Source organism: Anolis carolinensis, chromosome 1 (genome assembly GCF_035594765.1).
Source record: "Anolis carolinensis isolate JA03-04 chromosome 1, rAnoCar3.1.pri, whole genome shotgun sequence".
Classification (NCBI taxonomy): domain Eukaryota; kingdom Metazoa; phylum Chordata; class Lepidosauria; order Squamata; family Dactyloidae; genus Anolis; species Anolis carolinensis.
Window position 1 is genome coordinate 212,543,451 of NC_085841.1, and position 22,218 is coordinate 212,565,668.

Here is a 22,218-nt window from a genome sequence, read left to right on the forward strand (position 1 = left end):
CTAGCAACCGACTCAGCCAAGGGAGAGCCAGGGTTCAGTTAGGGGACAGGCAGACTTAGGCCTCACTTAGGCCTCTTCCACAGATTATCTAATTTGCACTGGATTATATGGCAGTGTAGACTCAAGGCCCTTCCACACAGCTATATAACCCATTTATAATCTTATATTATCTGCTTTGAACTGGATTATCTTGACTCCACACTGCCATATGATCCACTTCAGTGTGCAGTCGGACACAACTGGACTTAATGTCAGGAGAAAACCTTTACCCTTTACCTTAACTACCACCAATTCCTCAATACTTTATTTCCCATACCACCAGACTTCGCCACAGCAACGCGTGGCCAGGCACAGCTAGTTACCTATATAGGGTTTTATATAATTGTTACAGAGATTGGCATTTCCTTCCTCTTTCCGCAATGACCGAAGCCTCCTCAGCTGACTACCAAACTCACCGTATCACTTCAATTCTGGTGCTAGTGGAAAGTGGAAGGGATTGGAGAATTGTCTGGCTAATTTCCTATCGCCAGACTCAGACTAATGATATGTTGAAACCTGTAGAGAACCTTGGCAGAAGATGTCCTCAGTCCTCAGTCAGATGCCTTTCTGATCCCCAGACATTCCATCAGCCACAGAGTAGCTGTTGGAAGAGTGTTACTGAAGTGATATGGTAGAACCCTTATGTTAAGTGTGACTATGAAAGATCATGGCCATAAAGTGGTTGGTAAGTGCTTGGAAAATTCCCTCCCCCTACATTACAAGGGGCCAACTGTACTACTTTATTTAGATACCACTTTTCTCCTACTACTGAGATCCAAGGCAACTTATATCATGATTAAAACAAATAGAATAAGAAATATAGTACGTTATAAGATTAAAACAGAGTTTCACAAATCATTAAAAAGACCTACATTAGAAGCATAAAAGAAAAAAGAAAGCATTTCCCACCCTATTAAAACTCTTCCCCTCAATAGCTAGTCAGCTGAAAAAATATGCCTAAAGAAAGAGGTTATTGCCTGCTGGTAAAAGGTCAACAGAAAAGGAGGCACATTAACTTCTCTTAGAAAAGTTTTATAAAATTGGGGAGTAGCCATTGAGATGACTTTTTCTCATGTTCTTACTAAGCATGATTGTGGCCAGGCAAATTCATCTATCTATCTACTCAATTTCTACTCAATTTCCCCCAGTTTTATCATCAAAATGACCCCATGCTGGCACTAGGCTAGTCCCAGTCTACCCCAGTCCTCCTTCATCTATCCCTGCCATTACAAACCTTCTGCTTTTCAGAAAAATGTAAAAGATAAAGGTAATTTTGGGAATGATTATTTGAGGAACTGTAGAAACACTGTCATGAAGAGGCAGTGTACACTGCGCAGAAAGACATTCTGTGGCAATTAAGGTGAGAGAAAAAAGTCGAGCAATTAAGAAGCAGCAGCAGCAAAGACGCAAGAGAGAAAACTATTTTAACTGGCAATACAATGGGCAAATCAACAAGGCCCCAAAAGATGCCCAAAATACCTTGGAGCAGTGAAATGTGTAAAATAACAATCTGCATCATTTTGCACAATCACCACCAGTAAATTCATGAGGAAAAAGAAAAGAGAAAGAAAGGTAGCCCATGACAACGCCAAAGAACGCTGAAGATAACTGAGATGTGGCTTGAACCATTTTGATGACTGGGCATTCAATATGGGATTCTAAGTTAGGTTTAGCTGGAGGTATCTTCCAGAACTACCCAAGGCCCAGTTGAGCAATTTAAGTTAGGGAATTATTAGTTTATCAAAATATGTATAGAGAGAATTCAAATGGCTGGGCACATATAACTGAGAAAGTTTTTCCATGACTAAAATTCTCTGCTTACTTTTACTCAAGGGAACATTCCTGTGACAACATGACTAAAGAGGCAAAATAGCTCCATAGGTACATAGTTTCAAATACTTTCTTCAACTTTTTTGAACAGGTTCAACTTGTGAATGTTTAGACAGCTGTGGAGAATGCCATGACATTTCTGTATTCTCCCTGTTGAACTGTTTCATTTAGAGCCAAACTGGTTTCAGAACACAGGATTTAAAACTGGTATTTTAATGCTTTGGGACCTGCTAACTAACAAGAAAAACATGCAATCTTAAAGAAAGCGTACATGCAGAATGACAGCCACTGAAGAAACAAGGCAAGAAAATGAGTGAAGATGCAAAGCAAAGCAAGACAGTAGGCTGGCAGTTTACAGGCTTGTGTACAAGTGTGTGTGAGAGAGTGTACATGTGGATGCATGAATATGTGTATTTTTGACCATGTTCGTTTTCTCTGAGGAGAAACTTACATGCAAAGGGTTCCACCTCCCAGCCTTCAAAGGCAGCAGAAAGAAGATAATTAAGAAGGATAAGATAAGTCACATATGATTTGATATGAAACAAGTAGCTTCCTACCAGGAGAAGAGAACACAACTGCAGATCTGACACAACTGCAGTGCTTTCCATAAGTGTTGAAATAGAAGATACTGAAGGATCAGGGCCCATTGAAGTCACAACTTTCAGCCCTAAAACTACATCTTCGAATTCTAGTTTTCTGGCATATGTTGTGGTAAATGCTTAGAACTGTTGTGCACAATGCAGTTTTAACATATTTTGTACACTGTTTTTAATGCAACACATGGAAGCAAACACTGATGTAATCACACAGGTACTTTCCCAATGGAACTGAGTAGGCAGCAGCCTCAAAACAAGTGTATGCTTAATGGCAGATCTAGATTTCCTATCACATATTGTTTTCTGATTCTGAGAAACAGAATGTTAGGATTCATAGTAAACAGGTTTCAGGTATAAAGCAAGGGAAGGTTCAGGTTACCTATATTGTAGTATTACCTATATTGTAATATCAATCCAATGTAAGTTGCAAGTTAGTGGTAAGACTTTGCCATGGATCATAAATGCCAGAGATCTTAGGGGTGCTATTCTGACCAATTTGTATGAAAAAGAAAGTTAATCAGATGCGTAGAGTGGAAAGCAAGAAGACATAAATGTGAAGAAAATATTGCAATGATTCTTACCTTGCCTTTCGAAATAGCTTTATAAGCAGCCTTTACTATTAGGTAGGACCAAAAACAGTGAAGAACTTGAAGTATCAGTAGTAAAATTATAAAGATTGATAAGGCAGGAAAGCCACCGACAATTTCAGGAAGTTCAAACATTGTTGTGTTCAATATCCTAAAAGAAAAAAGAGTCGTCAATACAGAATTAATGAAAGAGGCTGCATTTATCCGAGCTGCTTCCTTACTCCACCCCAATCCATTTAGTTGTGGAAGTAGGGCAGCATGCGAGCTGGTAACTCACAAGACCACATTTACACTACCTTCTGTGGTCTTCAAGATGAATTCAAGAAAATGAGCTTCCAAAGCAATACAGGTTTGTATGTTACTTTTCACCCATTTTCCTCACCCTCATATATTACACTTATAATTATGTAATGCATGTTGTCTTTTAAGGCACTCTTCCCCATGAGACCTCTAAGAGTATTTATTTCTGCTTGTTTATAAGAAGTATCTATAACTTCCTGGCTGACACAGGTCAATAGAATTAATGTATGCATCAGAGCTTTCGAAACATTTCATGTTGGTGACAAACTCTTTATACGTGCATCATTTTGCTAAACAGTAATACAGTTTTACTAGCAAACTGGAGGTGAAACCAACCCCTTATAAGAGATATGGGCACACATACATAAACTGTAATAACAAAATGTAAGAGGACACAAAACATCTCACAAAAACCTTTCATTCATATTTTTGAAACTACAACATATGATTTATTGCTTATTTCACTGAAGTTTCTCATTATGTTCGTGTGACACACATACTGCAGCCAACACACTAACAATGTCACTACACAGTTTGGAAAGATGTGGTATACATTAATAGAACTGAACATGAACCTGTTACACATACTTTCTGAAGCTTTTTTTTGTTGATTTTTAGGTTCTCTGACTTTCTCTTCAGGAAATAAGTCTGTTGCATATTAAAAAGAGTACCCTAAGTCCTTTTTTTGTCTACTATTTTGTTACCAACAAGTGAAAAAATTGCCAGTAATAAATATAGCAATCCATGGTCAATGTAGGTTCTTGCAATACTTATTTATTGTGGCTAAGATTTAATAGTAAGTCCAGTCACATGCTTGATTAAAAGGATGCAAAATCCTGTATGGATGAAGGCTCACATGCAGAAGACCAAATATAGCCACCAGATGGCATATTTAGCCAATGAACTTGACTTGGTCATACCATACTTGAACTCTAGCAATTCATGAACTGCCCCCCCCCCCCCCCCCCCCCCCAAGTATTCCTCTCCTAAGAAAACTCTGTAAAAGTTGGCAGGTGACTTGAAGGCAGACACACACTCACTCACTGATTTGGAAAGATCAATTACGGAATTTAAAAACAGCTCACAACCTAGTTTCTGGATACAAAAAAATTGGCTGGAATTAAACATCATGCAGGAAGAGTTTGACAGGTTTTTTTTTTCCTGGGACTACGGTTCCCAGAATTCACCACCCCATATGACTGGTAAAAAAGAAACACAATATTTAACAGAATGGGAAAATTGACTAGACATATAATTCCTCTCTGCTGCTGTGCAAAAGAAACAGTCTTGGCAAAAGCAAACTGATGTTGGAAGATGTGCCAATCTTTCTCTTCATCACTGAGCAGCTATATTAAGGTATATTTCTTTGGCTAGCTTACATTGCAAGATAATTTGACAGCAGTAGACCTGTCAATTAAGTCCATTTCATCTGACAGCATGCATAAGGACTCCCAGCTGATTAAACATGAGGACATTCAGCACATTTACCTCTTAACCCTTTTGACTCACAATGGAAAGTCATGGTTATTTACAATGACATTGTAAAAGAGCCAACTGATCATAAGGGCTGGGCTGTGGCGCAGCTGGCTAGTAACCAGCTGCAATAAATCACTACTGACCAAGAGGTCATGAGTTCGAAGCCCGGGTCGGGTTAAGCCCCCGACCATTAAATAGCCTGGCTTGCTGTTGACCTATGCAGCCCCGAAAGACAGTTGCATTTGTCAAGTAGGGAAATTTAGGTATGCTTTATGCGGGAGGCTAATTTAACTAATTTACAACATCATAAAACTGCCAGCAAAACACGAGGAAAGGAATGAGGAAGTACAGCCACTAGTGGACGGTGAAGCAACAGCTCCCCCTGTGGCCGGAATCGTGAAGCTGGAAAAAATGCCTCTGTGTCTGTCTATATTGTATGTTGTTTATCTGTTGGCATTGAATGTTTGCCATATATGTGTTCATTGTAATCCACCCTGAGTCCCCTTCGGGGTGAGAAGGGCGGAATATAAATACTGTAAATAAATAAATAAATAAATAAATAAAATCTCTGAATTGCACCAGGAAAATGAAACAGATGCCTGATTTTACAAGGCACTCTGAGTGTGTGTGTGTGGGGGGGGGGGGGGGGGGGGCGGAGAAGGACAGGTTGCTTACCTGTAACCATGTTTCTTCGAGTAGTACTCTGTGAATTCACACTAGTGCAGGCTACAAAGGAAAATCTTCCAAGCTGAATCTTTTAAATTTTGGCGGTAACCCGTCTCCTTCCCCGAAGGGCATAAAAGGCAAGAGTCTAGTGTTTAGATCCAGGGAAGTCATGCAACCCCCTATTCTGCCTTGGTCAGACCACACCTGGAATACTGTGTCCAATTCTGGGCACTGCAATTGAAGGGTGATGTTGACAAGCTGGAATGTGTCCAGAGGAGGGCAACTAAAATTATCAAGGGTCTGGAGAACAAGACCTATGAGGGGCGGCTTAAACAGCTGGACATGTTTAGCCTGCAGAAGAGAAGGCTGAGAGGAGACATGATAGCCATGTGTAAATATGTGAGGGGAAGTCATACGGAGGAGGGAGCAAGCTTGTCATCTGCTACCCTGGCTTCAAACTACAGGAAAGGAGATTCCACCTGAACATCAAGAAGAACTTCCTTACTGTGAGAGCTGTTCGGCAGTGGAGCTCTCTGCCCCGGACTGTGGTGGAGGCTCCTTCTTTGGAGGCTTTTAAGCAGAGGCTGGATAGCCATCTGTCGGGGGTGCTTTGAATGAGATTTTCCTGCTTCTTGCAGGGGGTTGGACTGGATGGCCCATGGGGTCTCTTCCAACTCTATGATTCTATGATTCCTCATTTTCTCTGTCACCTTGGCATAAGGACACAGTGGCCCACTGTGTCCTGATGCCAAAAAGATGGGGGAGGAAGGCAAGTAGTAGCTGAGAGCCCTCTGGAGCACTTCAGCCACTGTGTGTCTCACCCTCCCACCAGCATAAGGACAGCGCGAACAATGCCATCCTTATGCTGGGAGGATGGCTCGAGGAATGCACGCAGCTGCTGAGAGGCCATCAGCTGCTTCGGAGCATACTCAGCCATCCACAGGCTGCCAAGAGGGCAGCCTGTGGATCAGGAGAGGAGGATGGGAAGGAGGATCGGGGCAGTCACTGTGTCCCGCCTTCCTCCCAGCATAAGGATGGTAGGACAACCTGAGGATGACCCGGGCCCTACCCACCCAGTGTGTGCCTGGCTCACCTCCCTCCTGGCCCAGCGCTCCTTGTTGGGCACACAATACGGCCCCAAGGCAAAAAACGTTCGCCCAACAGGCAAATAAGCCAGCTCCTGTTCAGACACCGTGCCCCTGGGAAACAGATTATAGTCTCAAAAAACAATTTTCTAAGAAAAAGACCATCACCTCTCAGCAATACAACTTGCCCTTTAGAGGTAGAGAAGAAAACACTGGCCCTTCATATGTTCTTGGAAAACAAATAAAAGTATTCCTTGTCCACTGAATATATCAGCTGGGAAGTTAAAATCAAAAACATTTGGAAGGCCAACAATTCTTCATATCTGTTTAGAGGTGGCGAATTATTCTATCAACTAATCTAACTCTTCTATCAACTGGCCAATGAACAGCAAGGTACAAAGGAAACAGAACAGGAGGGCAATGAGGAAAATATAGGTAAGGTTTCAATTATCTAAGACCAGTTAATAGTATGAAAACTACAGTCACCAGTTTCAAGCAAGGGCTACTTCAAATATCACATTTTAGATATGTAATCAGTCATGAAGATTACAAGGCAGGAACCATAGCATCATAGAATAATAGAGTTGGAAGGGACCATGTGGGTCATCCAGTTCAACTCCCTGCCAGGAAAAGGAGGCTGCTGCTGCTCAGCTCCTTGACATACTCATATATGATCATTTACATATGACGGAGATATACTTTTGTCTTAGCCTTCTTCTCTTTAGTAAAAGTTACATGAGGAAAATGACAACAAATAATGGCAATATCCACAAGTATTTCCCACCCTATTAGGTTATAAATCTAAACTCTGTAACTCTTTGAGAAATGCTACTCTCCCTTCTGCTTGTATTTTGCACAGGCACTGAACGAACCCTCACCACACACCACAATTGTAAAGAAGTGCACACAAAGCCAGACACCACAAATTTGCCCTTCAGTTTACCTAAACTGTACATCACAGGATGTGATGGCTACCACTTCTAAACTGACATTGTATATAGCATGGGGTAAATGCTTTTACTGGATGACAACAGGCTGATTTAAAAAAGCAGCAAAAACCATTAAAACAAAATATCTAAGAACACAGAGTTGCAATATTTATCAGGCAGTTTGCATTACTTATAGTTTTTTCTTCTTCTGAAACATCTTAGGAACAATCTCAAGAGAATGCAAATGCACGATTAGGTAGGGACTTCAGGGTCATGTCCACCCAGAACTGTTTATAGGAAATGAAATCACTGTGGAAAGTGACATACCATATAATTTGAGGTGACAAAACATCTGTTCTCCTGCCACTAGAGGGATGTGGAAACAACACTGAAAATCTAGTAAATGTTTCAATTCATACATGTTCATACACCAAAAGGCTTCACACTAACTATAATCAGATTCAAGAAGTACACTGGCCAACAACAACAACAACAACAACAACAACAACAACAACAACAACAACAACAACAACAAAGGGAGACCACTCTAGTTCCAAACCTGAGGGCTCCTTACTATGTTGACTTATCTGGACTATATTTCTAGTGCAAACTAGTAATTTCTAGACTATTTGATATAAGAAATTAGCAATTATTTTCTTCCCATGAGAGATGGGCACCAATCCAGGGAGCATCTATTCGAATAGCACTTGCCTAATGGATCTGGACACACATTAACAGTCATTCTGTTTCCAATCAATTTCTTCTTCCCGGCTACCTTAAGAAAGTTCATCTAGGATTCACCTGAAAACTGAGGTTCTACAACCCCCTTTGATTTCCCAGTCTGAGAAGGTCTTGAGTGTCGCACCGTGAACCTCAGAGTAAAACCTTTTATCCCATTTTAGCACTAGCCACTCGATGAAATAAGTAAATCCACTCACCACAAAGGATATATTCCAAGCCTTGTAATGATGAAAACAACAGCAAACATGAGGAAGAGGAAGTCACACAGTTTTTGAAACTTGCAGTAGTTTGCCATTTTTGCTGCCTGTTAACATTAAACAAAACAAGTGTTATAATCTCTATAAAATATTATTTGCTGTTTGGTTGTTTTTTACACAAAGTATACCAGGCAATTGATACTGAAATACACATGACACAGAACTGTGATTCTTCCCAGGATCCATGAAGCATCTCATATAGCATGATGAACAAAAGTTGATACTCTCTAGAACAGTGGTTCTCAATCTGTGGGTTGCGATCCCTTTAGGGGTTGAACAAACCTTTCACAGGAATTGCCTAAGACCATCGGAAAACACATATTTCCAATGGTCTTAGGAGCTGAGATACCACTAACTTCCCCCCGCTTTTGCTTCCCAGAGACCTCTTCTTCTCCAGAGGTTGTAACGTCACTCAGCCCCACCTCCTCTGCCATTTTAGGAGGAAGAGATAGGAGTGCCGGAGGTGAGGTTTGCTTTGGAGCCAGGAGGAGGAGGAGGAGGAGGAGGAGGAGGAGGAGGAGGAGGAGGAGGAGGAGGAGGAGGAGGAAGAAGGGGGGGGGGGTCCGGGGCAAGGTCAGGGCTTAGAGAGGGGTGGAGTGCCCCCCCATGGCCGAATCCCAAGGAGAAAGAGAAGTAACCATGAAAATACAGCCTTCATATCAGATATTTACATTACGATTCATAACAGTACCAAAATTACCGTTATGAAGTAGCAACAAAAATAATTTTATGGTTGGGGGTCACCACAACATGAGGAACTGCTGCATTAAGAAGGTTAAGAACCACTACAACATACCATTTTTAAAATTCTCAGTTATAATAATGATATAAGGTGTGAGTTTCTGATATTATTCCTATTATGTCCAAACCTAAATATGCTTATTAGAGATAAATTACTTCCAGGCACTTATTTGGTTAGTGAATACTAGATTGTAGCTCAAATCTTTTAAGGAAATAAGCTTTAAAAGAAAAGCTTTCTTCTACCTTTGCTGGGTTTTTCTTCCTTTTGCTTTCTAATCTACGTTGCCAATTTGGCCTATATATGCAGTTTCAACATATGCATTCCTCTCTGCCATTCCTCCTTGTGCACCATAATACATGCTGAAATCTTTCTTCAGACTATGCTTCAAGCATGTTACACCTGTGGCCTTTTCATATGACTTCATTATAGCAACTGGATAAACGTTAAGTGCCATCCCATTCTGTGTAATGCTGGGGCTTGTAGTTTGATGAAGCACTAGAGCTCTCTGACTGAGAATACTGTATAATGTCCCTTTCTCATTACAACCCCCAGCAGTCCACAGAATGGAGCAATGGCAGATAAAAACAGGGGAATCTTTTTAGAGCCACCACTGCAAACATCAATCTCCCAAGTTTACAAAAAAGAGGAATAACTCCAGAAAAAAACTTGTCATTTTCCATAAACAGACATTACAGCTTGCTTTGCATTGTGTTTTCATACTTGAAATTCAAATAGCACCATGTGTCCACAGTTTGGGAATTCTGTCGATGAGCAATAAAGTGTGGTAAAAAGTACAATAACATTCAAAACTGCTTATAAATGTTTTCATCAAACAAGGAGCTATATCAAATACAAATATTAAAAGTGTGAATAAAATACTAGAAACTAAGGCTGCAATTCTATGCATGCTTACAAGGGAGTAAATCCCATAAAATAGTGCAGGACATAATTCTGAGTAAACTTGTCATGCAGAAGATTGTGCTGTAAAGTAATGTAAAATAATCAAAGCATTATATTGAAAGCTCACATGTTAAAAGCAATCTACAATCCTATAATTTTAATTGTCTGAAACAATAAGAAAAGGAACATGTCCAAATTTTAACAGGGAGGGCATATTATGTCATGTGCCTGCTATGTAGCTTTCTCTTACATCAATCATATCAGACATTTGAGAATGGTAGCTTTTATAGAAATTTTGCCCAAAATCACAAAGTATCTTAAACTAAAAGAGTAGCACTTTGAACACCCTGCAAAATAGGCAATGATGAAGACAGGATTGTATGAAGAAACTCACATTTTGGAGCTCCTGACAAGAATGTGCCTTCATTGCATTCTGAACCAATAGTTACATTTAAAGACAGCCTTACAGGAAGCACTGCAGATCATGTTGGAAGAAACTATATCTTGAATAATAAAGGCAAGGTCTGTCTTCTCCAAAACAGGCCATAGCTGGCAAACCAGCCAAAAATGCTTGGATAAAAAAGGAAAGTGTTGGGCCAGAGACTACACAGACTTCATATCTGTTCCTTCTGAGGAGCCTACTTGCACCCATGGATTCTTTATCCACATATTCAACCATTCAAAGCTTGAAAATACTCCTCCCCCCCTCAAAAAATGTCTAAAGAACAAACCTTGATTTTGCTGTTTTATATAAGAGATAATATTTTAAAATACCATTGTATATAGTGGGACTTGAGCATCCACAGTTTTTGGTATCCACGCGGTCCTGGAACCAAACCCCAACAGATACGAAGGGGTCACTGTATGTAGGACCAATACAGCTCCATGCACAGTCATCCTAGCTGGGGGATTGTGGGACTTATGATTAAAAAGCTATTTTCCAAACTGAAAAGCTGTATTCCATAAACACGTATAACCTAAGCCCAATGTGAAGCATTTACTAAAAAGCAACCTGTTCATAGGTCTTACTGCTAAGAAAGCAGGTACAGAATTGCAACTTTGGAGACCAATTTCAATACAGCACTCAACAGAGCATTCAATTTCAGTACAGCTGACATGGGAGTGTATTCCTTTTCTTTAGAACAGTCTGTTTTGGGAAGATACTCTGAAGGCAGGCAAAGACTAATTATAGACAACACTCACCTCCAGCACAACATCCACCGCATCGTGAAGACAAAGAGTCAGGGTCCCCACCCGTGTGAAATTAACTGTGTAGGAGATGGTTAGCAAAATGACTGTTACAATGTGATGCGTAAACATGATGCCAAAGTCCTGTTGGAGACAGAAGAGAGTGGGAGGAGACAAGGAGAGAGGTAAGTATTTGCGGTTTTCAACATTTAGATTCAGATAACAGTAAATGCAATGTCTGCATAATTTCGTCATGAAATAAACACCAACCATACTGCAATTCATGTAGAAATTTCAGAAGTGAATGATACGAGCTGCTCTAGCTGGTTTAACTCCCCACTTTTAGCCAGCTAGCAAAGATAAAACATATATATTCTTCCTCTCCTCCTTGTGTATGTGTTTAGAAAGCAACAAGATAGTAAGATGATGAGATGATTTCTCATTATAAGTTGAACCAGGACTCAAGTTGAACTGGACACAACTCTGAATGGGTGAAAGGGACTTTCAAGTCTGTCTTCCCATTCAATACTTATTGCATGCCTGCCTCTGTAACTTCTACTTATAATTGTTATAATTACCTCTGCAGCAGTCAGGCATGTAGTTGGGGGGGGGGGGACCTCCCCCCCCCCCCAAAAAAAAATTCTCAGGGTGGTCCATGAGAAGTTCTTACATTTATTATTTAAACTGTTATATTTATTCATATCATGATCTAATCACCATGCTCACTATATCCCATATGCATTGGGGTATTGGGATAACGATACAAAAGGTTTGCTATGATAGATCCTCTCTCACTCAGACTCAGCCCCTCCCCCCGAATCAAAATCCTGGATACGGGCTGGTCTGCAGTAATTATAATATGACTCCTGTGTACACAAGACTAGTTTCTATGGTTTCATTTATTAACGTCCAACAAAACATGATATCTCTAGGCACTTTCTAGGTCCTCCAGAAGTTCTTCATTTCTTTAAGGTTCCTTCTTAGTCACATTTTCACATATTCATGCGAGTCCAGGAACCCATGGATATATAGTATTCTTCTGTTTACAAACATCATTTTTAAGTCATACATTGAAATTTTACCACTGGCCAATGCTTACTCTGTAGATCTAACAACTAACTCATTAACATTTTGCCAATATTGGCTTGTACACCAATGCCTCTGTGTATTTTTAGGTTTAAATGCTCCCTGAGATCCCTGGAATCTTGATTGAGCCACAGGATTTTGGGTGAATTAATAATGGGTCATCATGTATAATTTTAGAATCTTATACCACCTGTCCTAACTTCACTGGTGGAAAAAGTAACATCCAAGTATGGAATGATACTACAGAACTAAACATAAATAATATAGTGCTTTAGTAGAGGGCACATTTGTTATCTTATTCAGAGAAAGCAGTCAGTAGAATATTAATATATGCAGGCAATAATTAATACATTAAAATAATCCTAATTAACTAAAGGTAAAAACTAATATTAATAGGATAGAAATTTAATTCAATTTCATTTATGTTAGAAAGTGGAAATTTAACTGCTGGGTTATGTTAAATTGTCACTTACATTTGCATGAAATACCTGCACTAAATATCCTACCAGTTTGCATTCTTAAAATGCTATTCATAACTTTACTACCCCTGCTTTGTCCCTGTTATGAATTTGGAAGCCGCATGCATTTTTTAAAAAACATTTTTTCATCTGCCTCACCAAAAACGGTTCCCTTACTTTCCTTTTCTCTCTCCTTTATAATGTCATCTTCACTCCACTCCAAATTTTCACTTAGTGGTTTTCATTTGGATCCCAGTAAAAGTCCTAAGTAAATGTTTTTTAAAACTCAGTTTCTTGGGAGAGATATAAACTCATTATGTAGTGTTCACTATAACACACAGGAAGAATACAACAAGTAAGTGGTTAAGATCTTGTGTTCTAAGCCTTCTGACTTCCTAACCTCAAGGCATGTAAGTAATGAATAATGTAATTTGTAATTTCATTCTAGAAGTAAGTTAATGTTGAAATTCTAACAAGTCAATCACTTTAGTTTTGGAAATGTAATGTATCTACTGGTTCTGTTTTAGAAATTTTCTAAGTTAACTGGAAACTACTGATTTTGAGTTTGTATTTCTGTTCCTCTTTCCTCTTTCATGCATATCTCTCTGTGTGCAAACATACACATACTCCCCTTGCTTGATGATCAAATCAGGTCCTTCAGGTTTCAACCTGTTACAGAAACAATGGATCATGTCAAAAGATTATGGACAGAAGATTATGTCATCTTCTACCCATGGTTAAAATTGACATGTCTAGAATTGTGCAAACTTTAGCCCAATGCGTGGCACAAGATTTTATGCAAAAGAACGAGTAGCTGTTTTCCTCTAATGTTCAGTTCTTTATCTAGCCCATTAGGCAACATGGCCGGTAGGCAGAAGGCACAATATTTTATTACACAAAAACAAAACAGAGGTTGCTGTGAGTCTTCTGAAATGATATATAGCAGATAAAGTCTGCTATGTATTTCGGCCTTTTATATTGTTCAGAATACTCTAAGAAAGGAGTAAGGCTATATAGTAGTACAGACCATAGCCAAGTGTAAACCTTGAGCAGGGCTTCTTAAACCTTTTCCACTTGACCTCATTTGAGACATTTTTATGCGATTCCGGGTATATAAATATATATAGTAAGTATAAAATCAAACATTTAATGATTATTAATCTGCATTTGCAAGGTTTGCTAAACTGGCTAATTTTATATTTTTTATGAAGTACAGCTGAAGCATTTTCCACAGAGTTCACTGTAAATACTGGGAGGCATAAGAGAAGCCTCCACACAGGATTGTGACACATTTGGTGTCCCCTGAGCAAGTCGTTGTAGATGGCAGATTCTCTCAGAACCAGAAGTGAGGTGCAACATGCAACATGCACCTTGGCTCGCTTTTGACATGAGAAATAAATAAATACTGTAAACACTGTCCATTGTTGTCAACAGGTTTGTGTTATGCCTAAAACAGCCAACTAGGCCACTTTACTGTTGTCACTTCTTTCTTGACCCCAACACTGAGTTGTGCATCCCTTTTGGGGTCAGGACACACAATTTAAGAAGCAGGGACTTAGAACACCATGTGTTTTCATTTTAGTAAAATTAATCATTAAAAAAATATTTGGGCACACCATTGCCCCCAATGGAAGCAGTCTGCTTACCTAATATTGTTCTAGGAAATCTAGGTGCATGAATTAAGACCGTCACCTTTTAATTTAAAAATATAATTTTAAAATATAATTTTAAGTAATAAAAAAGGGGGACACATTCTGTTCTGCCACATACTACAGGTCACAGAGAGATCAGGGCGATGGATTCTCATTATACTTGCAGTGGTGGGTATCTTGAAAATTTCTCCAACTGTGTATTAAGCAGGATTAGCACAGCAAAAAACTGTTTTCCTCCATGGACAATTGAATCACTCTGATTGTATCTTCTTCAATAATGACATGGTCCCCAGTTAGAACTCTGAGCAGATTACTTTTGCAGAACACACACACACACTGTACAGGATTGATTGGAAGTTATGGCAAAGGGAAAGGGCCTAGAAACTGCCAAGGATACACATGGCTCTATAATATTAGCAATGTAAATAAAGCAACAATTCATTTCATTCAGGTAGCCATTCTCTACAATCCTTTAAACACTGACCTCAAAATAACATCACACTTTAAAAAGGCCATCTGTCATCCTACCAAAACTCAGAAGACAAATACATAAATTTGACTGATGTTAGAGTAATGATATTCCAGGACAAGCATAAGCTTCTTAGTGGCCCATTGCCTCTGCTTAGCTCTTTCCATGCTCTGCAAATGTATAGGGATGTGTAAAAACAAACAGAACAAATCACACACAAGTATGTGTGCATATCAGAATACAAACTGATAATAAATTGTCCTCTCATGCCAGACTATGAACTGGTTCTTTTTTTTTAAAGTTCATCAGTCAGGTTATTTTCCCCAAATGCTGAGTTGATAAGATGCACTGGACTGCAAATATTCCTCATTAATCTTCAACCAGGCAGAGATAATCTAGTGGAATGTATACCCCACCAATAACTAAAAGGGGCTTTTCGGGATCAGCAGTCAGTTGTAATGGAAGCTGTTTTCCAGCCAGGAATTTGCTATTAAATACTAGTGTAAGGACATCTTTGTTAGTCCTTCATTTTTACATGATGAATCATTCCCATTTTAGGATGACACTATTGCTAAACATAAATGCTCCCCGCCCAGACAATGAGTGAAGCCATCATTATTAGCTCTAATAGGCAGGATTTTTGAAGGACACCAGCAACTGCTTGGGACCTTCAAAGCCTTGTTCTTCTGTTCGCCTCCCCTATAACTGACAAATGGACAGACTCTGGATCTGGGCTCTTTCTTTACGTCACTCATCTATTTTCTTACCTTTAGAAGGGGAAAACACATTCATTTTTCCTCTCCTAGAGGGAGAAGACTCCTCATTCCCTAATAAACTCACAAAAAGAAACGTAATGGAGCTCTGGCAACGTCCTGTGATTTCAATGATCCAATGAAGCAAATGCTACAACGGAATAAATAGAAGTCCCTCCTCTTTATTGGCAAATGACATGGATTTATTCCAGAGTTTTTGCAACTTTTGCCGAAATGACAAAAGATGTTGGGTCTTTTCACACTGCAAAATCATAGCACCAACATCCCATTTTAACTGGCATGGCAACGTCCTGTAGAATCCTGAGATTTGTTGTTTGGTCAGAGGCCCCAGAGGAGCCTGGCAGAGGATTTTAAGTGTTCCACCCCCTAAATTGAAAATCCCACAATTCTGGAAATAATCATGGTCATTAAAGTGAAATTATAGTGCTATAATTATGTAGCATTACTGTATAGGAATAGTGCTTGGAGAATGCTAGGTAGACATTTGCTGCAAATATCTATGTTCACAAATATCTGGAGATACACAAGATGTGGATGATTTATTAATTAGTTAAGGCAGAAAACTGTAAAGTTGCTATGAACCGTGAAAATATATTGTGCCTGGTTCAGCTTGGAAACATTACTTTTCCAGGATGTAACATCCTCTTGCCATGCTAACGAGAGGATTCTAGGAGTTGTGATCAAAAAATAAATTTTGTGGGCTTTAATCTGGCTCCCAAATGTAGAGTCCATGCTTGTGTGAGGCTTATTTAGTAGGAAGAGAATGATCTCATGCATCCCTCCTGCTGCTTCTATTTAGCTGGCCTCAACAGGAAACACAGGCTGCCACTTACAGTGTTTTTGTAATTTCATACTTGAACCAGGTTTTAATGCTATCACGTAATAATAACTGATCACTATCACAATCCTAGAGATATCCCCACAGACGTCTAGGAAACAGTAATATTTGTGACAGGCATATTGCTTCAGTTATTGTTTTAATAAGTTAACTTATTCTGACAATAGGAACAGACTGGTTTTAACAACATTTATATTTAAATTGTTTTTAGATAGCAAATAGCGTATTAATGTTTTATTAGTATGTAATTTTAATTTTATGTAGTTTTTTTTTCTGTGTCAGGTGTGACTTCAGAAACTGCAAGTTGCTTCTGGTGTAAGAGAATTGGCTGTCTGTAAGGACGTTTCCCAGTGGACGCCTGGATGTTTTGATGTTTTTACCATCCTTGTGGGAAACTTCTCTCATGTCTCCGCATAGAGCTGGAGTTGACAGAGGGAGCTCATCCACACACTCCCTGGGTTGGATTCAAACCAGCAACCTTCAGGTCAGCAACCCAACCTTCTTCATCAGTCCTGCCAGCACAAGGGTTTAACCCACTGCACCACCGGGGACTCCATATTTTATGTAGTCAACATTGTTTACTTTTTATTGTTTATATTATTTTTTGTATCTATGAATTGTTGTAAGCTGTTCAAGTCCCTTCGGGGAGAGGGAGCAGGGTATAAATAATAATAATAATAATAATAATAATAATAATAATAATAATAATAATAACAACAACAACAACAACAACAACAACAAGCATGAAACCGTATCACAGATGAATGCTTCCCGAGATGTTTTGTTCTAATCTGAATAAGAATGTGAGTACAGGTATTAACTAGAGGCCAATACTGCCACATGCAATTGAAATTAAAGCTAGTCTAGCAATGCCAGCACATTTTGTACATTCTCTTGCTGCCTGAAAATGCAGTACAGTCAGCCCTCCACATTCACTGGGATTAGAGTCACAGGACATCTCTGAAAATGAAAAAAACACAAATGAAAATGCTATTTTTTTTATCTGAGTGAAGGCATCTCTATGAATGTCTAGTTTGCCCAGCATGCCTTAATGGGTCAACTTTCACCAGACATTGACCACAGACTATCACTGGAGGACCAGGAGATTCCAAGACTTGTTCTCCCTAGAAATCTCTAGGTCCTTCACCATGACTCTGTGATAGATTTCTGGTTGACTACAGTCATCATTCGCTCTTATTCCAATACTACGTCACAACTGGAAATAGAAGATATTATTTCAACATAAAAACATTAACCAGAAAATGCTTACAGAACTCTGCTACAGTAGAGCTGGTGGTTCTTACCTTTCTTTTGATGTCAATGAACTGAGAAAACATTACGGACCAATAGTATGACAGTTCAACTATATAGTAGTAATGAACCTCGGGCATTAGTGGCTGAAAGAAATGATAAAGGCAATGGAGATTAAAAGCAGAAAACTTAAGTTACAGACAAATCAAGGAAGAACAAGTGAATGTTAGTTTCCCTTTTACTTAGAACCATAGAATCATAGACTTGGAAGAGACCCCATGGGCCATCTAGCTCATCTAGTCCACCCCTGCCACACATGAAAAACACAATTAAAGTACTCCTGACAGATGGCCATCCAGTCTCTGTTTAAAATCCTTCAAGGAAGGAGCCTCCACCACACTCCAAGGCAGAGTTCCACTGTTCAACAGCTCTTACAGTCAGGATGTTCTTCCTACTGTTCAGTTGGACTCTCCTGTCCTGCAATTTGAACCCATTGCAGGAACATCTCATAATTAGGATCTCGCTCATGGGAAATCTGGATTGTCCTCACTGTTTTATCCATAAAGCAAGTATGGTCTTGGATGAAAATGATGTTTCCTAATTGATCTACAGAAGACATCTTGTGCTTGAAAATTTTATGACTCACCTACCTATTCTGAAGACATCTATTCTATAGTGTGTACATTTGTATTCAGACCTTTTGGTTCTGGAACAGTGTAAGAGGAACCCTAAGAGGCCTGGATCCAACCCCGCTACAAGCCTATCTCCACATTTCTGTTGACAATTCCTTCTCCCACTGTGCTCTTCAGCATCATCTTCATTTTTTCTAGAGGGGCTCTCCAGCAAGAAAGCAACTCAACCAATCTAGCCATTTAATTCTTGTGAGAGTGCAAATATGTTAGATTTTCTGGCCTTTTTTGTAGGAAAGCATGATCCTTTATTATGCTTTTCTGTGATTCAAAAAGGAATCTACTATGCCATTAATTCATTCATTATACAGTTAAGGCTAGCTTAGCTGGACAGTTTATTCACATTTTAAATGTTCATTCACATCTGGATATCTCAAAGTTACTCCTGACAACAGAAAATCATTAAAAAATTCAGAAAACTTGTAAAAGTGACACAGGTATCTTCTCAAGGAAGTGTTTTCTACTCCTGTCTTTTAATTCTGTTTTCTTAAGTATCTTCATTATAATTACTAAATAGGAGCTTTGATGTCAAATTTATACTATCTAGGTGTTGAACATGCTTCTTTACATGAATTGCTAAAAATAAACAGCCATGACTTCTGCACAGAGAATTTAATGTGGTTTTAATTATGCACAAACTCTTATTCTAATTAAAAAGTTGCATTTGCCTTAGAACTGACAGTGCAATTGGATTTTATTTATTTATAATTTATATAACCCACATTTGATTATGATTTGGCTGGGATTTGAATGAGGTTTGTATAGCAGATAAATTTTCTTATAGCCCTTGATAACATTTTATCTTTTATGTATATGTATGTGTGCTTTAAATTTATATACTGTAATTTTATACTGTATTTAATAGTTTTTAACTGATTTTATAACTTGATTTGTATAGGCATCTAATCGTGCCAGTGTTGTAAGCCACCCGGAGTCCCTTCGGGTGAGAAGGGCGGGATATAAATACTGGAAATAAATAAACAAATAAATTTAAAATAAACAAATAAATACTTGTTGAATTATGGCAACCCCATCAATTTATTTGGATTTTTTGGGGCAAGAAATACTCAGTGGTCATTCTCCCAGTTCCTTCCTCTGAAATATAGGCTAAAGCAGCTGGTATTTGTTGGTGGCACCCCATTTAAGTACTAACCTCAGCAGACCCTGCTTAGCCTCCAGGAACACACAAGATCTGGTGCCTTTAGGTTATAGATAATATATACCTGAAAACTGTATTTACTGCAGCATAAGCATACAGTTCTAATATATTCCTGAATAATGACACATCCAGGGTGGGCAGGTTGTATTCAAAATGTGTAATTCCAACACTTTTCAGTTTGGCTCTCAATAGTAGAGTTAGGAAACAGCTAAATGATGAATTATATTTTCATCTCTAGGTAGGAATGCTTCTGCTCTCTGTTCTCACCTTGGCCTCCAGACAGCTCTTCTTCCCTAATTTTTCTCACGTTTCAACCAATAATCAACATTTGTTCACTAATGGGCAAGGCTCAGACCCCATTATAGTACTTTCTTTGAAATGCAACCTCATTTTTCCTTAGAGCATACTGATAACCTGTCTCATTTCCCAGTGCTCTGCTTTGGCTAAAGCACTATTAGAATTCACTATTCAAATTCCCTAGTAGAATGTACACCAACTGGTGTCACCAATTATAGTTTGTCTGCACAGGAGATTTTGGCACTACTGATTGCCACTTTAGCTCCAGGGCTTGGATGCAGTGTTACAGAACTCAAGTTCACCTTTCTTTTTCAGTATCAAGAAGCCATTTTATAAAAGGATCCTCAACAAAGGCCATACAAACTTATAAGGGCTTCTCCGCAGCAGAACCTTGAATGAGGAGCTCCCTCTGCAGGTTGGTCAGACAGATGTTATCCTTTTGGGTTTTCAGCAGGAAGTGAAAACTTGTATTTTGCTTGGCCAATTGATCCTAAATTCAGGGGTAGGTGTTCTGGCTGTTTTCAAACTGTTTGTCTAGTTTTAGAATTATTTTTAAAGAGAGGTTTTTAGCTATTTCCTTGGATGTTTTCAAAGTGCTTTTATTGGTTGTGCATTACCACAAGGGTGGGTCAAGAGGAGTTAAATAAAATTCTACATTTACAAGTTATGAATGTCACCTTAGTAGGTGAGGAATTTCACACTTCCAGGATTTGTTTCTATCTCCTTGCCTCAAATACGCTTCCCCCTTTGCATCCTCGTGCATGGAGGCAGCACTGGGAGTGTGTATCAAAACAGGGAGTTTTTCCATCCTCCTACCCCATTATTGCCCAAATACTAAAAGCATGATGTTGGACTATGGTAGCTAGAGCTCTTTCTGGGATCCTGCAATTTTAGTTTCAACAGTTTTCTCATTTACATACAACATAACAGCAATTCTTTGCTTTCTTTTTACCTGAGTTGGGTACCCAATCCAGCACTGCCTTGTGTTCCACAGCCATGGACTCTACAAACAAACAAGCAAAGCAAGTTAAATCTTGGGAAATGCCCACTCTGAATAGATATTGAACATTATTGTCATCTTGAAGCATGTGCATGTGAAAACAGATTACATCCAGTCATTTTTAGATTTACATATAATGCCCATCCTGTGGAAAAATAATATTCCTGTTACCATTCTGACACTGATGTCAGCTAACATTTCTGAATTGTAAGAGGTCTCAAGTCGTCAGTTTTTTTGAGGCACAATTCAAGGTGCTTTAAAAAGGAGAAAATAAACAAAGGAATGAACGAGGAAGGTGTTGGCCACAGCAATGTGTGTGTGTGTGTGTGTGTGTGTGTGTGTGTGTGTGTATATACTGTATGTATACACACACACACAAGGAAGGAAGAACAAAAGCAAACTTCCCTGTGGAACGGACTGGAGGTCTTTGAATTTCAAATCTCAAGCATAACTGTAATACTTCAGCTTGCTTGTTAATGTTACTACTCTCTTCTTTCCCCTTTTCTGTCTTTCCCTACCTCCCTACCTTTTTTCTTTTTTTTCTTTCTTCTCCTTTTCTCCCCTTCCCTCCCACCCCAGTTTATCACCTCTTTTTTATCTATTTCTACTTAAAAGAAACAATAAAGATTATTTAAAAATATGTTTTGATACCAAATTCATTTTTAAACAGCTAGCCAAATACATATAATCAAGAACACTAGCAGTTACTCCAAGGTGAGTTATGACACACTGCAAAAGAAACACACACACACATACACACACACAAGGGAACAAAACTCAAGCAAAATCTATCACCCAACCTTTAAGAGAACTAATAGAAAAGATCCTTCTGATTATTTGCACAAGACCTATTCCTCCTTCAAAATGCAAGAACATGAAGGATCATACAGGTTTCTTGACTACTTGCACAAGCCTTCATATTATTTATTCCCAAAATGCAAAAACACGGAATATCTCGAATCTTTGCAAAGTATCTGCTGACATAAAGATTGATATTTACTTATGCCTCTGATACATACAAGTACCTACAGTATTAACATGCCTAGTTGAAATGTATGAGCAAGAAACCATGGTGTACTGATTTCTCCCTCTTTCATGTTACTAAAGGAAATATTTAAGTTCAAATTTTTGTAACAGCCAAATTCAAGAAAATTAGGTTTATCCAAATTATGAATTATGAACAAACCAGATCCACAATGAATTGGATATT

At 38.8% G+C, this 22,218-nt stretch overlaps 1 protein-coding gene across 2 annotated transcripts in view; it reads right to left on the bottom strand.

The window, feature by feature from the left end:
• cers6 (ceramide synthase 6) overlaps window positions 1–22,218 on the bottom strand; it is a 134,057-nt gene that overhangs the window by 7,898 nt on the left and 103,941 nt on the right. The window contains exons 5-10 of one of the 2 annotated variants that reach the window (XM_008125892.2): window positions 20,961–21,011; window positions 17,917–18,009; window positions 11,352–11,480; window positions 8,447–8,553; window positions 3,047–3,203; window positions 2,321–2,344 (exon numbers count right to left, since the gene is read on the bottom strand). In XM_008125892.2, the coding sequence (XP_008124099.1) occupies window positions 2,321–2,344; window positions 3,047–3,203; window positions 8,447–8,553; window positions 11,352–11,480; window positions 17,917–18,009; window positions 20,961–21,011 (561 nt within the window). The remainder of the gene's footprint in view (window positions 1–2,320; window positions 2,345–3,046; window positions 3,204–8,446; window positions 8,554–11,351; window positions 11,481–17,916; window positions 18,010–20,960; window positions 21,012–22,218) is intronic. The other variant, XM_008125893.2, reaches the window with a different exon arrangement.